The following is a 13,472-nucleotide window of genomic DNA, read 5'->3' as shown; positions in this document are numbered from 1 at the left end:
CATTTTGATTGATTAATTTTTAAATTATATTAGTTATAAACTGACTTGAATATATATATCGATGTTTTGAATATTTGACGGTTAAATAATCCCGTTTGAACCTTAAGAATTCTTAAGATACGAATGACATGTCATTATCGATTTCATGTTTTGGGTGTTGGTCTTGAATGTCCTATCGATGGTTGAGGTCCTACATCGTGTGAGTTCTCCACAAATCGTGTGAGTAGCATTGTGTAGCTAACAGTCTGACCCACAACTCATGTGGAAGGCCCCTTTCACAGCTTGTGCGAGCAATATTGAGAAGGAAAGGTTATGGTTATATGGAAAGGCATGTTATGTGTAAGCATTCCCAAGTATCCAACGTAATTCTAGATGGTTCAACAGGTAAGTTGAGGTTAATGGCAAGACATGTATGAAATTGTATAATTGTTCATAATCTTATGAAAAGGTAAGTTGATGAATGTAAATGAATGGAATGGAATGGAACCAAATAAATATGTGATGAATGATATGTACATGGAAATTCACTTATAATATGGTTGATTTTCTATATGTGATATGTATAAGCTTACTAACTTGTGAGTTTGGTGGTGTTTATAGGATTATATTAAGCTTATGAGTATGGTAATAAATTTATGCATACTTCATAAAATGAGTTTAAGAAGGGTAAGTTTATGTTTGAATTTATACGAGCTTACTAAGCACTAGTTGCTTACGTCGTTATTTTTCTCTATTTCGTAGATTGTCAGAAGCTCGACCGGTTGAAAACTTGTCGGAGTTCTATCACACTATCCAACAATCACTTTGGTAATTTTTGAGTTATTTTGGCCAATGTTATAAATGGCATGTGTAGGAATTTTTATAATGAAAGTATTTGAGTATGCTAATGATCAATTTGGTATGAGTATGTATTTTATGCATACATTTTGATTGTGTAGGCTTATGGTGTAATTGGTTTGTCTATATATTAAAAGCCATATGCATAAGGTGATTTTGGCATGTTTTAATGGAATGTGAATGGTTTGACAATAGATGCCATTAGGTAGCTAAATTGACTATGTTTTGTGCTTGAGATGTGACATTATAGCCTTGTTTTGATTAAAGTTATTTTGGTATAAATGTGGTGCCTTTGAATAACATATTGGTTAGGAGAAATAGGTTGATTGAATTGGTATGTTTATGAGTTTGAAGTGTGTTTAGGTCTATTGAATGTATGCACTAATGAAGTAGATTGTTGGGCAAGTTTTGGACTTTAAATGGCTTGTTTTAGAGTCAAATTATGGACACATGGCCTGGGGCATGGGCTGTCACATGGCCGTGTGATACACACGGCTTGGTTACATGATCATGTGTATCAAGTTAGTGAGCCACATGGTCTGGCACACCGTCTGCGACACAGCCGTGTGAATCAAGTTAGTGAGTTACATGGTCTGGCACACGGCCTACGACACGGCTGTGTGGCCTTAGTCAGTGAGTTACACGGTTTATGACATGGGCTGGGACACGATCTTTTTGTTTTATTGTTCGAATACCACATGGTCTGGGCTATGTCACACGGCCTGGCTACACGGTCGTGTGACCCCTGTTTCAAAATTTCCAACTTTTTCCCAAATTTTTTGTATTATTTTAAATTAGTTCCAGATTGATCCCGATTTGTTCTTAGGGCCCCGAATGCTCGTTTTAAGGCCCAAATGTGTATCGTTGCTAGATTTGTAATAAGTTTTATGTATTAATATTAAATAGCATTATTTGTTTTGAATTGTACAGTAATGCTTCGTAACCCTAATATGGCTATGGGGACAGGTTAGGGGTGTTACAGTCTTAATGGTAGTTCTTTTATATATTTGTTGCTTTACGTTGATGATATGTTAATTGCGGCTAAGAATCCATTTGAAACTGCTCACCTTAAAATCATGCTTAACTCTAAGTTTGAGACGAAGGATTTAAGTGGAGCAAAGAAAATTTTAGGGTTGGAAATTTTGAGAGCTAAACATTCTGGGAATTGTTTTTATCGCAACAATGGTACATCAAGAAGATCCTTGATCAATTTGAGAGCAAGATACAAAATCGGTAAGTACTCCTTTAGCTGCACACTTTAAAATCTCAATTTTAAATTTCCTACAGAATGAAAAAGATGAAAGGTACAGTCAAAAGTACCTTATTCAAACGATGTTGGAAGCTTGATGTATGCAATGGTATGCACTCGTCTCGATATTGCACATGCTGTTACTGTTGTTAGCCAATACATTGCAAATCCTGGTAAGTTACACTGACATGCAAATAAGTGGATTTTCAAATATTGACGGGGTACTTCTAACATGTGCTTAGAGTTTGAAAGAACTCAAAAGAGTTTAGTCGGATATGTTCATTCTGATTATGCAAGAGACTTAGATCGAAGAAGGTCTTTCACAACTTACCTATTTGCTTTTGGGAATTGATTAGTTGGAAAGTGACACTACAAGCTACAATGGCTTTGTCGACTACTGAAGCACAATACATGGCAATTACTGAAGCAGTAAAAGAAGCAATTTGATTAAGGAGCCTATTCAGTGAACTGGTAAGTCAAAAATGGGTAATTGTCGTATATTGTGATAGTCAAAGTGTTATACATTTCACCAAAGATCAAATCCATCAAGAGAGAACGAAGCACATAAAAATTCGTTATCATTTTGTTCGAGAGGTGATCATTCAATGGGATATTCAGATTCTTAAAATTGGCACAGAACACAACCCAACTGACATGTTGACAAAGAGCCTTCTAGTTTCAAAGTTCGAGCATTGCTTAGACTTGGTAAGTATTCGATGAAGAATCAATTAAGCTCGTAACAGGGCTCGACAAGGGAGTTGGTCCAAATATGAGTCAAGGTAGAGATTTGTGGGAGAATGCCTCTTATTTTGACCAAAATTTATTTTAGTTTTTCTTCTCCTAATTAAACTTTGTTTTTAGTTTCCCACTTAAACTCTAATTAACCTAGAGTTGTTGTAGTCATATATGCTACGAATTTTAGCCTATAAATAGGCCTTAATTACTCTAGGTTTTACACAACAAAAATATTTAGATTGAGAGAATTTTGTTCTTTGTTTCGAAGGATTTTTCTTGTGGGTTTAATTCTCTCCATCTTTTATACTCTTATTTATTATAGTAAAATCTCCTATTGCCTGTGATTTTATTTATCCTCTTTTGAGGAGTTTTTCTACGTAAAATTTGTGTGTTCAATCTTTTCGATTCTTATTTTCTTCACTTTGTTAGTTGTTTAATCGGGTTTATCCTCTACATGCAAAATAAGTAATATTGTCACATCCCAAAATTCTATTAAATGTTGCTAGTTATTAAACAAGCATGTGAAGTGGTGTAGTGGTTAAATAGCTTTAGTAACTCCTAAAAGGAAAAAGTTCTAGCCTTCATAATATCATTTTATTTTTTCAAAATTCATGCAAAATTTAGTCAACCTTTTCCATGCAAAAAACCGTCCATCCTTTGCATGTAACTCCTACTCATCATTTTTTTTGTAATTCCACACTTTGAATTTTGAAAAGACAAAACTCCCAAAGTTCTTGTGAATTACTTTTCCTAACTATCTTATCTCACCTCTAGAATGCTTTATTGGGACCTTACCCTTGGTGACCATCCATTCTTCCCCCTCTCACACTCTCATTTTGTTTTTTTATCATAAATTTTTCTCTCTTTTATCCTCCTTGTGCCGCCCATATTGGCTCTCGTCATTGCAATTTTATTTTATTTTTGCTTAATTTTCCAACTTCAAACTGAAACACCACCCCAAACCACCAAATCACCACCATAGCACCACCACATCACCACCACACTGAAACTGAACAAATATTTAAATTTGACCACCCAAAAACACATTTCTTTACTTGTTTTTCTTCTCTTTTATTTTTATTTTCTTTGATCATCTTTTGGAAAACTTCATTTCTTTTCTTCTACTGAAATTCCCAAATGCTTTTTGGAGTCTTCTTCAATCTTAGAAATATTCTCAAATTTTGGGTAACTCGTATCTTTTACTTTCTTTTTAATTTGTATTCTTTCATCTATTCTATTTTCATGTCATGAACACTAATCCAATTCTTGTAAACTTTTTATTAAAATAGATTCTCTCATCAATTCAAGTCCTCAACTATAGAAGTGTTCATTTTGGTTCAACTTGGAAATAAAGGAGTAAGTATTAAGTTGTGAAGTTGTAAAGTTTTGGATAATTTTTATCATGGATGATTATTTTATTGGAGAAAAAAGAATACTAATTTTATGAACAATATCTTTAGGTGCGAATCAAAGCCTAATTCTTTTGGATTGGAGGCGATCAAGCATTAGTTGGATTTACAATTCAAATTAATTAAGGTGTGCATTTTATGCAAGTTAAAAACATAAGGTTTTAACTAAAAGTATATTGTTTTATTATACAATTGAAAACATTATGTTTTGTTGTAACAAGTGAATGACTTTATGGTTTCAAGGTAAGTCTTCTTACTTGAGATGTGACAATTATTATTATGATTTGATAATTATTTTTCTAAACTCATGTTGTGCAAAAATCATAGTTATTTGTTTATTGAAGTAACATGGATTACCATGTATATTGAAACCTACATGATGTATATGAAAGCATGATTATCATGTTTACTGTTTTGCTATATGATTTGTATGCCATGATGCATTATATGGGGTTGGGACATGTGTAAGGAGGAAGATGTGGCAGTACTAATCTACAAATTTAGTGGTTTATCCACGACCTACAAGGTGGTTTATCTACAACCTACATGTTTTAGTAGTTTGCTTGCAAATTTGGTGGTTTCTTCCACATATATGTTGGTTTGTTTTGGATGGATGAGTTCTTGGGAGCTCCTTATGGTGTGTAGTAGAGATAGGTAAGATATTTTAAAAGAAATTGCACAATTGTTTTACAAAATTTGCATTGCCACAGACATGTGCATAAAATTGACTATTTTGTATGATATGTATGTGAATATTGTTATTTAATTTGTTATGAAATTCACACTAAGCTTAAAAGCTCACTACATTAGTTTTATAACCTTTTTAGATGATTCATGGGTATAGGACTTGGATTCAACATGTGGAGGAGTCTCTCGAATGAATTCATTATTAAAAATGGTATATGAACTTTTCGAGTTGTTATTTTGAACATTGGACATTAAACTTTTAATGGGATATTTTTACTTTTAAAATTATAAATTATCATGCATGCATGCTTGATGAACTTAAAATATTTTAAATTGTTGTATTTGGAATTATTATGATTTTTATTTTCTTATAAATTTAATAAATAATTTTCTAAGTATTTACAAAGTCTGTTGCGAAAGCTTTTATCAAAATCACTAAGACTTATTTAAAGATATTGCAAATTCTTTATTTCAACCTTTTAAAATGATAACTCGATAAACAATGAAAATTTTCAAATGTTGCGCTTTAATAAAAGTATTTCAAAAACTACTTAAACACATATGCTTTTATCAGGTAATAGTTTTTAATGGGTTTTAATGTAAGTTTCAGAATTTGACCGTAATGTCTAAGTTAAATTTGGGGGTTACAAATATAAATTTCTTTAAACCTATTTAAACTCTTATGCTTGAAGCTAAAGTGAACACTTCATAATAAATAAATCTAAAAAATATATAAGACCTAATGAATATATAATTGAATCAAATATAAAATACAATTTAAAAGCTAAAAGAAACTCTAGAGCTCCTCATTCACATTTTAATCTTGTTTAAATTTTTTTTCATTAAAATGACTATAACTTAAAATCTTGGACGCAAAGTGAAGTGATTCAAAGTGTTATTTGAAGTTAAGAAACAACTTTTCTATTTATCAGAAGATATTTCTATTAAAAAAATACTAGAATCACATTCAAAAAAATATGTCACAAATTGTTTGATTTTCTATTCTTAGAAAAATGATAAGATTGGTGAACTTATTTGAATGAGTTTAATTTAATAATATTTTTCGCTTAAAAATGATTGTGTTATCAAAAGTAAAACCATTCTTATAATAATAGCTTTTAAATGTAGAGAACTTTTATCTTTTTTTTAAATGAAAAAAAAATAATTTAAAACTTTAAAACTTAATGATTTAATTGTAGATTAACAAATTATATTTTAATTAATTTTTTAAAATTTTATCTATCAATTTGAAATTTAAATAAATAACTTATAATTTCATATTAGCTGTGTTTTCCCGCGAGATTCTATTGACCCTTGACCGTTATAACTGAAAAAGAAGCTTTCGTTATGCTTTCATGTTGTTTGTATAGAACCCATGAAACCATTCCCATTTCTCCTTCAAAGAACCTTAAAATTCATTTCAGAAAATTATAATTGGGAAATAGCTACATTCAAGAACCCTCTTTGTTGCTTTCTTCTCCATTTCCGTATCCCTCTGAGGTCTGGACTTTATAAGATAACTATGGGTGTTACTTGGACACAGCTGAAATCATTTCTGAAAGTACTTGTTTCTTGGATTCCAATGGCGACACCTCCAAACACCGTTAGATATAAAATGAATAGTGGAAATCGTTTCTTCATATGCCGGAATTGCAGAAACCATCTCGTCACCTGGAACAATTGTCGTGGCCGTGTACGCCCATAAACTCTCTCTCTCTGTGTATATAAAGATTCTTATTTTACTACTGGAACTTCAGTTCTTGATTGTGTTTGTACAAGAAAAGAATGATAGGATGGAAGCTCATTGCTTAAGTTTTTAACCTGTTAGTGATGCGCTTTTAAAGTCCTTAAAGTTCCATTGTGACTTGTTTATCTTGGAAACCTTATTTGCATTCCAAATGTTCATGTCATGTGAGGTTTTTTTACAGAATCATTGAATGAGCAGTGTTTGCTCTGCTCAAATCCTCTGTTTTTTCTTCTCCGATACAACTATACTCCCTTTATATGTCGTCATCTTTAACTTCAAACTGAGGTCCAAGATTATACAAACAATATACGTTATGTGGTCTTGCAAGAATAGTCAATGACTTGATTACTTTGAAACAAAATTTTCAGGTAAAAAAACGGGAGGCGAGAGGATTTCTCTGCCACGATGCGTAAGATACTTATCTCATTACATTCCATTAAGTAGTAAAATACTATACATATTACAATTTAGTCTTTTGTGGTTTATTGGTATATGTAGTGTCAATGTGAGGACCGATCCTATATCGACTCATAGGTTCCTTTTTAATTTGCCAGTGGTGAAAGTCCGTTGCAATCGATGCAACATGCGACTTGGCCAGCAATTTGTAAGTTCTTTCTATTTTGGTTCTTGCGATGATCTGTCTGAGTGGCTTTATGTCTTTAATACTGATATTGCTGTTTTCAGTTTACACTTGATAGTCTGAGGCCTCTCCCTAATCTAATGGAAAGAAGTTTTTTACTTCAATTGTAAGTGCCTTTTTTTTTTTTTGCTTTGAAATACTTAAATCATATTGCGAAATTAGAATGAAAATGGCGGTGGTTGCATGTAGGGACCGGTTGCGGTATTGGGATGGAACCAAATTGATTGTTGCACCGCACGACGATAGGCTACTGAATCTCTCAGCTCAAAGTTCACTAACAAAGCGATTTCTATTACTGCTTCTGGTTTCCTTTTTCCTTTTTGGTTTTGTACTTTATTGGGTTCGCTGAATACTCATAAAAATATAGTAAATGTGAGAATGGTAGTATAATTGCAGTCGGCTTTTGTAGTTTTCATGGATTTTATAGCGAAAGCCAACCATTTTGTGCTGGGAAACTGATTCATTTGAGCATCTTTAATGTGTTTTAAAAACATCATTTTACATTTGTTTAGTATATAAATTGCTCCTCTTTTTTCTTTTTTCTGGTTTTGTTGTCTTTCTTTCTCATAAAACTTAATATCTATGCATGTATTTTGTTGTTAGAAATATGTTTGATCAATGCCTAAATAACATTTTTACGAGAGTAATTCGTCAACCCAAAGCCTACATTATTTCTAAGCTTTTCATTGCCCTTTTCCTTTTCCAAGTTTTCTTCCCTTGCCATATGTCAGTCCAAGCAGCTCATGTGAACTCAGACCTTTTCCAAAAATACATATGAACTGAATTCAACAACGTTAAGTTCTTGTTGTTCCCATTAATTCAAACATTAAATTCAGCGACGGGAGTGGCAGCTTGACACCGGAAAACAGATTCTTTACCGCCTGCTGTAGGCTAAAGAGTGAGAACAAACTCCATGGCATATTTGTTTGGTCTGCAGATGACTCTAAAGAGAAATGGTTTCCGCTATGAGAAGCGATCACAAGCTCTACTTGCAATTTCCCACTAGTATTTCTCTCTTATCTACTTCTATAAAAGGATTGAATATGAGTTAAACAATTACATTAGCGATGTATTATAAGGGCATTGGTTTTCATTGGTTGTCACTATTGTTCATTCTACCATCAGCCTGACAACGATAGTTTATAATTATTATACTTAGTTCTATAACATGCTAACTATATTCGACTCTACCCGAACAACTAACAAGGTAACCAATGTTTCAAATTATATATTATAAATCGATTCACATATCATGATCTCATACCATATTCATCATCAATTCATATCACATATCACATTTCATTTAGCAATTTAAATCATGTTTGTTTCTACTATACTCAAAACAATTCAATTCTCAACATTCAGTACTGTTAAACACAAGGCAAGTAATGATATTACCTCAATAGTTAGTATGCAACAATCATGTATGTATGAATATATATTGAACTCGAATCATAAAAGTACAAACTGAATTTGTCACTCGTTTACGACTCTCGTCTTTCCTTTCTCTCATAATGGCCGGACGTCGTCTTCAACTACGTTTGATAATGAAATTACAAAACAATGTCAGTTCACATCCCAATTACATTAAAATACATAGCCAACATGTTTTTCATTTTATTCAATTTAGTCCCTATACTCAAGATACACATATTTTTCCATATTTGACATTGGATTAAAATCTGATTTCAAATTCTTTCATTAGAGACCTTATACTTTTCATCTATAGCATAATTTTATGGTAGTCTTCAATTTATTCAATTTAGCCCCTAATGTAAGTTATCTAACAAGCTTAACTTTATTTCTAACTTAGTCTCTAACATCATCTAAGTTCACTATCTAATAATATCTTCAGTTTCAAACCTAATTCATCAATTTCTATCTAATGGAAACTTGTTAAACATATAACAATTGAATAAATTGATACGTGGAATAGCTAAATCAAACTCTCACAATCAAGAATCTATAAAAATTTAAACAAAATAATTTGATTACCTATAGAAATTGAATGGTCGAATGTGCTTGGTACTTAAGGTATTGGTGGACGGTGGAATGAAGAACATGAATAAATTCATTTTTTTTCATCCACTCACATCAATATATATATAGTTAGATTAGGCTTCAATTAATTTTGTTTGTTAATTTAATTTAATATTTATTTATTCATCAATCATAATTATAACCATTTAGCGGCTATCATCATCATTACCCATTATCAACATAAAGGACAATAGTTTAATAATCATTTAGGCCATATGGGTAGTTTTGTTAACTAGGTCCTCAAGCATTTTTCAATAAATCAATGTTATTCATGTATGTTTATTTTGTTGTTTACGATCTATGCACATAATTTACTTGCATACCGTTATAGAATTTGTTTATTTACATGCAAACCGTGAGTTTTTGTGAACTATAATTACAAGTGTAACCCTAGCTTTGCAAACCCTAATGTGTATGCGAACTTATCAATTTATGCAAACCCTGCTTAAGTGTGATAATCTTATGCATGCATTTTTACATTGTTTGCAAATCTTGTTGCTTAATGAAACTAGGATGTATAAGCCTTGTAAGTGATAAGAGAACTATTAGATTTATTTCTCTGCATATGAGCTGTTGGATCTTGCGAACTCATGTTTAGTGTAAGTTTATATTAATTCACAAACCCATGTTTGTGAGTTGGTTTGTGATCTCTTGTGATAGTAAGGTATGCAAGCTATGTTTAAATGTTATGTGAAGCCTTTAAGTGTGATGCAAACCTGTAAATATTTCTAACAATTTGAAATTACTGTTTCACATAAATAGAGAACTTTGATATGTTTTGCTTACAAACCCTTGTGTTTTGTGAATGTTTGGTTTTTTATTTCTTTGTCAATGATTAACACTATGTTCGCATGCTATGTACAAGTGGTGTGTTGGAGGATATGTTGGGAGTTAACAGAAAGTCACTTCGGTGGCTAGTGTTGCACGCCGGATTCAGGTCAAATCTTCTCGGTCGGGTTTGGGTTGTTACATCACATATCAATAAGGTGATATTAACATATAATCACATCATTCGGTGATTCTAGCATATATCAATCCAATTAACTTAAAATCATCATTTCAATACCATATTCATATTCAATTCACAACTATCCATTTGAACATTAATCACTTGCCATTCGTTTCAATATTTTCTTTTTACAATCACCACATAGCTCGATGAACTTTAGTCAATGAACTTGGATATACGGGTAACTACACCACACTAGATTGCTCGTTTGAGCAGTAACTACACCACACTAAGGCACTGAAGTGCAAAGCTCGTAGGCAATCATATGTGCAATTTTATAACAAATGCAGGATCCTGATAAAATTTGTAATGATTTTCGTACAAATACACAAATACACAAAAATTTATACACATTCATACCAAATGAACTAACTTGGTCAAAACAACAAACAATGTGAATCCTTAAGGACTATTCGACAATTTTGGTTTTTCCACGATTATCCCCTGTTTGATTTACTTCTTGATCTAAAAAAATATTTTAAACAATTTATCAATACCAAACATTTTATATCATTCCATAATATGCATGAACTATTTAATTTCATTTTCAAAAGCCCATTAAATTTTTTATTTTATTCAATTTAGTCCCTAAAATCGAAATAGCCATAACTTTCGATTTTGAGCTTTAGATTCAAAATCGATCTCAGTCACATCCTTTTAGGACTTTCTACTATCTATTATTACAAAAAAATTCACATAAAATTTACAATTTATTCACTTTTTTCCTTTTGAACAAAACTAACAATTAAACTTCACAAAGTAGTCCTTTTTCACATCTAAACTTAAAATCTATCAATTTAATATCAAATTCATCAAGAAATCAACAATGACAACTTTGAAAAACTTTAACAGTTTTAGAAATTGGTACATGGGCTAGCTAAATCAAGCTCTCATGACCTCAAAAACATAAAAATTACAAAAAAATGACTTAATTGCACTAACCAATTGACAACCAAGCTTGAAATACCTAATGTCGATTTATTGGTTTCTTCTTCTTGGACTTTCGATTGTGAAAGAATGAAGAAGATGAATCCTCTTTCTTTTCCATTTGTTTTGTTCATTTTATACATTTAATAATATAATTATATTTTAACAATATTCATGCTAAAAACATCTCACCTATCGTCCACTACAATCTCTTCAAAATGGTTTATTTATCAAATTAAACCTTAGGTTAATTGGAATTTAAGTCCTTAGGTATTTGGTCAATTAAAAACCTATAGTGATAAAATTTTACAATTTAGTCTTGTGCCTTAATTAACTATCAATTCAAAAAAATTACTAGACCAAACTTTAATATATTTCTATAATAACCTCGTAATTATTAAATATTGTTATTTACAGACTCAATTTATAGAAATGGGATTCTGAAACTTCCGTTTTCGATACTACTGAAAATCGACCTGTTACAAAGGATGTTTTCAGAGTGACAATTAATTTGTAGGCCATAATATACAGTGTGTTTCAAGTATCAGAGGACTTGTTTGATTGCTTTCTAGTGAGTTTATGTAGGAGAGTGCATAAACTAAGAGAGCTTATTTACAAAATATGAAATATCTGGTCGGGTGAAGGAAAAATATTGGAGTTTTCTCAACACTCGTTTAAGTTAGTCTTTGACAAATACTGGAGCTTATTTCTAACTTAGTCTTTGACATCATCTAAGTTCACTATCTAATAATATCTTCAATTTCAAGCCTAATTCATTAATTTCTCTCTAATGGAAACTTGATAAACATATAACAATTGAAGAAATTGATACATTGACTAACTAAATTAAACTTTCATGATCAATAATTTATAAAAAAATTAAAGAAAATAGTTTAATTAACTATAGAAATTGAATGGCCGAATGTGCTTCGAACTTAAGGTTTTGGTGGACGGTGGAATGAAGAAAATAAATAAATTTATCTTCCCATCCACTCACATTAATATATATAATTAGATTAGGATTTAATTAATCATATTTATTAACTTAATTTAATATTTATTTATTCACTAATCATAATTATAATCATCATCATTACCCATTATTAACAAAAAGAATAATGTTTAATAATCATTTAGGCCCTTTGGATAGTTGTTAACTAGGTCCTCAAGCATTTTTCAAAAATTAAAATTTAATAGCGATTGGATTTTTACAATTTAATTCTTGTGTGTTAATTAACAATTTTCTCGATTAAATTATTTAACCGATTTTTAGTATATTTTCATCTCAACTCTATACATCTTCCTATTTCATTCTTACAAACACGATTTATGGAAATCAAGGTTTCAAACCGCATGACAAACCCACACTTATAATGGCTCACTACTTTAATCCCATATTTAAATAACCCAAACTCAATATTTACCTCACTTAAAAAGCTCAGATTATCCCAACCCTCCAAGTCCACAAATCTAATACTGTTTATTGTTTAAGAAATGGATTCTAAAACTAGGAGGTAGATCCGGACTAATTAAATTTTAACCATAAATTATAGTACTGTTATATTTGTATGTATATTTACCATGTAGTCTATAAATAATTTTAGCCGGTGTTTTCCTGCGAGATCCTTTCAGTGTTGACAGTTATAACTGCACCCTGCGAGATCCTTTCAGTGTTGACAGTTATAACTGAACAGGAAGCTATGTATCTATCTACTTTCGTTTTCTTTGTATAAAACTAGTAGAAGCATTCATTCCCATTTCTGCTTCTCCCTGCAATTGGATTTCCTTCCATCCCAAGAAGCTTATTATATCCATTTGGAAGTTGATAACATCACTCACAAACAATCAAGAAACCTCAGTCAGTAAGTCTGTTCTCCATTTCCTTATGTTAGAGTTGTGTGACCCAAATTCTAAGAGATTGCTTGCAATTCAAGTTAAACAAAAATATATTTTCTTTCTAGAAGATTTAGTATTTATTAGTATAATATATTTAGCATTTATTAGTATAGTTTATTTGACTTCCTAATTTATCCTATAAATAGGCTCTTTTACAATCTTAGAAATAATACCCTTTAGATTAGAACTCATAACACATTCAGAGAATTTTGTGTTTACGTTTTGAGGGTTCTTTGTTTTTTGGGTTTTTGGGGTTTAGTTTTTATCTCCATCTTTTGTACTCTTCATTCTTTTGC

General features: G+C 31.2%; 1 protein-coding gene, 1 long non-coding RNA gene and 1 pseudogene across 2 annotated transcripts; all 3 read left to right on the top strand.

Moving 5' to 3' along the window:
- The window catches only part of LOC107949969 (chitinase 2-like), an 80,241-nt pseudogene that overhangs the window by 33,394 nt on the left and 33,375 nt on the right, over positions 1 to 13,472 (top strand).
- On the top strand, positions 3,658 to 4,528 carry LOC121215559 (uncharacterized). Its single transcript, XR_005911479.1, has 3 exons — positions 3,658 to 4,006; positions 4,111 to 4,177; positions 4,282 to 4,528. It is a non-coding gene; the product is annotated as an uncharacterized lncRNA (long non-coding RNA).
- LOC121215558 (uncharacterized) lies at positions 6,259 to 7,845 on the top strand. The gene is made up of 5 exons (XM_041090340.1): positions 6,259 to 6,610; positions 7,033 to 7,073; positions 7,163 to 7,268; positions 7,349 to 7,410; positions 7,494 to 7,845. The coding sequence occupies exons 1-5, from the start codon at positions 6,293 to 6,295 to the stop codon at positions 7,651 to 7,653; spliced, it is 687 nt and encodes a 228-aa protein (XP_040946274.1). The 5' UTR covers positions 6,259 to 6,292; the 3' UTR covers positions 7,654 to 7,845.

This window comes from Gossypium hirsutum, chromosome D03, assembly GCF_007990345.1.
Source record: "Gossypium hirsutum isolate 1008001.06 chromosome D03, Gossypium_hirsutum_v2.1, whole genome shotgun sequence".
In the NCBI taxonomy this organism is placed as follows: domain Eukaryota; kingdom Viridiplantae; phylum Streptophyta; class Magnoliopsida; order Malvales; family Malvaceae; genus Gossypium; species Gossypium hirsutum.
This window is presented reverse-complemented; position numbering and strand designations above follow the sequence as displayed.

Bases quoted from the DNA above. Each gene is read 5' to 3' on its own strand.
- LOC121215558 (XM_041090340.1), top strand. From the start codon at position 6,293: ATGAAACCATTCCCATTTCTCCTTCAAAGAACCTTAAAATTCATTTCA. The intron at 7,074-7,162 runs GTAAGATACTTA...TGGTATATGTAG, and splicing joins GGATTTCTCTGCCACGATGC to TGTCAATGTGAGGACCGATC. The intron at 7,269-7,348 runs GTAAGTTCTTTC...TGCTGTTTTCAG, and splicing joins TGCGACTTGGCCAGCAATTT to TTTACACTTGATAGTCTGAG.